The sequence below is a fragment of the Lipotes vexillifer genome, unplaced genomic scaffold, assembly GCF_000442215.2.
Source record: "Lipotes vexillifer unplaced genomic scaffold, Lipotes_vexillifer_v1.1 scaffold387, whole genome shotgun sequence".
Taxonomy (NCBI): domain Eukaryota; kingdom Metazoa; phylum Chordata; class Mammalia; order Artiodactyla; family Lipotidae; genus Lipotes; species Lipotes vexillifer.
The window spans coordinates 4,336,045-4,337,017 of record NW_006795399.1 but is presented as its reverse complement, the minus strand read 5'-3'; the positions used below and the strand labels follow the sequence as shown (position 1 = coordinate 4,337,017).

At 49.0% G+C, this 973-nt stretch overlaps 1 protein-coding gene across 1 annotated transcript in view; it reads right to left on the bottom strand.

The window, feature by feature from the left end:
* TESPA1 (thymocyte expressed, positive selection associated 1) overlaps positions 1-289 on the bottom strand; it is a 33,014-nt gene extending 32,725 nt beyond the window's left edge. The window contains exon 1 of the mRNA XM_007467773.1: positions 127-289. Within this exon, the coding sequence (XP_007467835.1) occupies positions 127-289 (163 nt within the window). The remainder of the gene's footprint in view (positions 1-126) is intronic.
* Positions 290-973: the final 684 nt, after the last annotated feature.

Below are 973 nucleotides of genomic sequence, written 5' to 3'. Positions count from 1 at the left end.
GGGGGGGGGGGGGGGGGCTAGCCTAAACCCAGGACCCGCTGCCCGCACTGCAGACCTGGGCATCTGGCACGTTTTCCATATCACAAGAGAACGTGCAAGTCTGTTTGATGTCTAATGGCCTCTTACCTTCCTGGAAAACATCATCTAGGCCAGAAGGCTCCGGATCTGGGACACCCTGCAGGGCTGCGGCAGCCTCCTCTTCCAGAACCTGGGTCTGCCAGTGCCGGCTCTGTCGGAGCCAGGCCCGTCGCCTCTCCCAGGACGTGGGGCTCAGCACAGAGCCCTCCATGGCGCTGGTTCAGACTTCAGGGCCTCCCGCCACAGGGATGCTGTCCTGAGAGTTGGAACACAGTGATGCTCCCTCATCCTCTGGTCAGTAATCACCACTCCCAGGGCTGTCCCCACATCTTCCCAGCTCTGCAGAAAGGAGAGTAACCCTCTGCCCGTTCTGGAGGAGGGAGGAGATGTCTGGTTCCTCCTCCATCTTCCAACGAAAGGAATGCTCTAAGCAATCTAAAAACCAGGTCTTCCAAGTTTGGAAACTGGAAATATCATATGATTTAAGGGACACTGAGAAAGCGCTTCTGACTTGAGAGCTGCTACCTCTCATGATAGGTGAAATGCTGTATTAGAAAACATTTTCTTTAGTTCTTAAGAATTTTGTCTCCCAGAATCTTCCATTGTAATTAAAATATCTTTAAATTTGCAATGTGTAAATTTCACTTTATTTGATCCTCATAAAGATATATGAAGTCTCAGATCTCAAAGGTTAAACGGATTTTCTAAGGTCTCACAACCAGGATGTCGGTCTAACTGCAGTCATTCTGGGCTTGTTTTGTTTTGTTTCCTATTTAGCATAGGATTTCTCTGGGGGCGGTAGGGATGAGGGTGGGGAGAATCCCATAATAAAAACAACAAGGAGACATTGCCTGAAGCAATTAGCAGTTACCACTTTCAGAATCATCACTTTCTA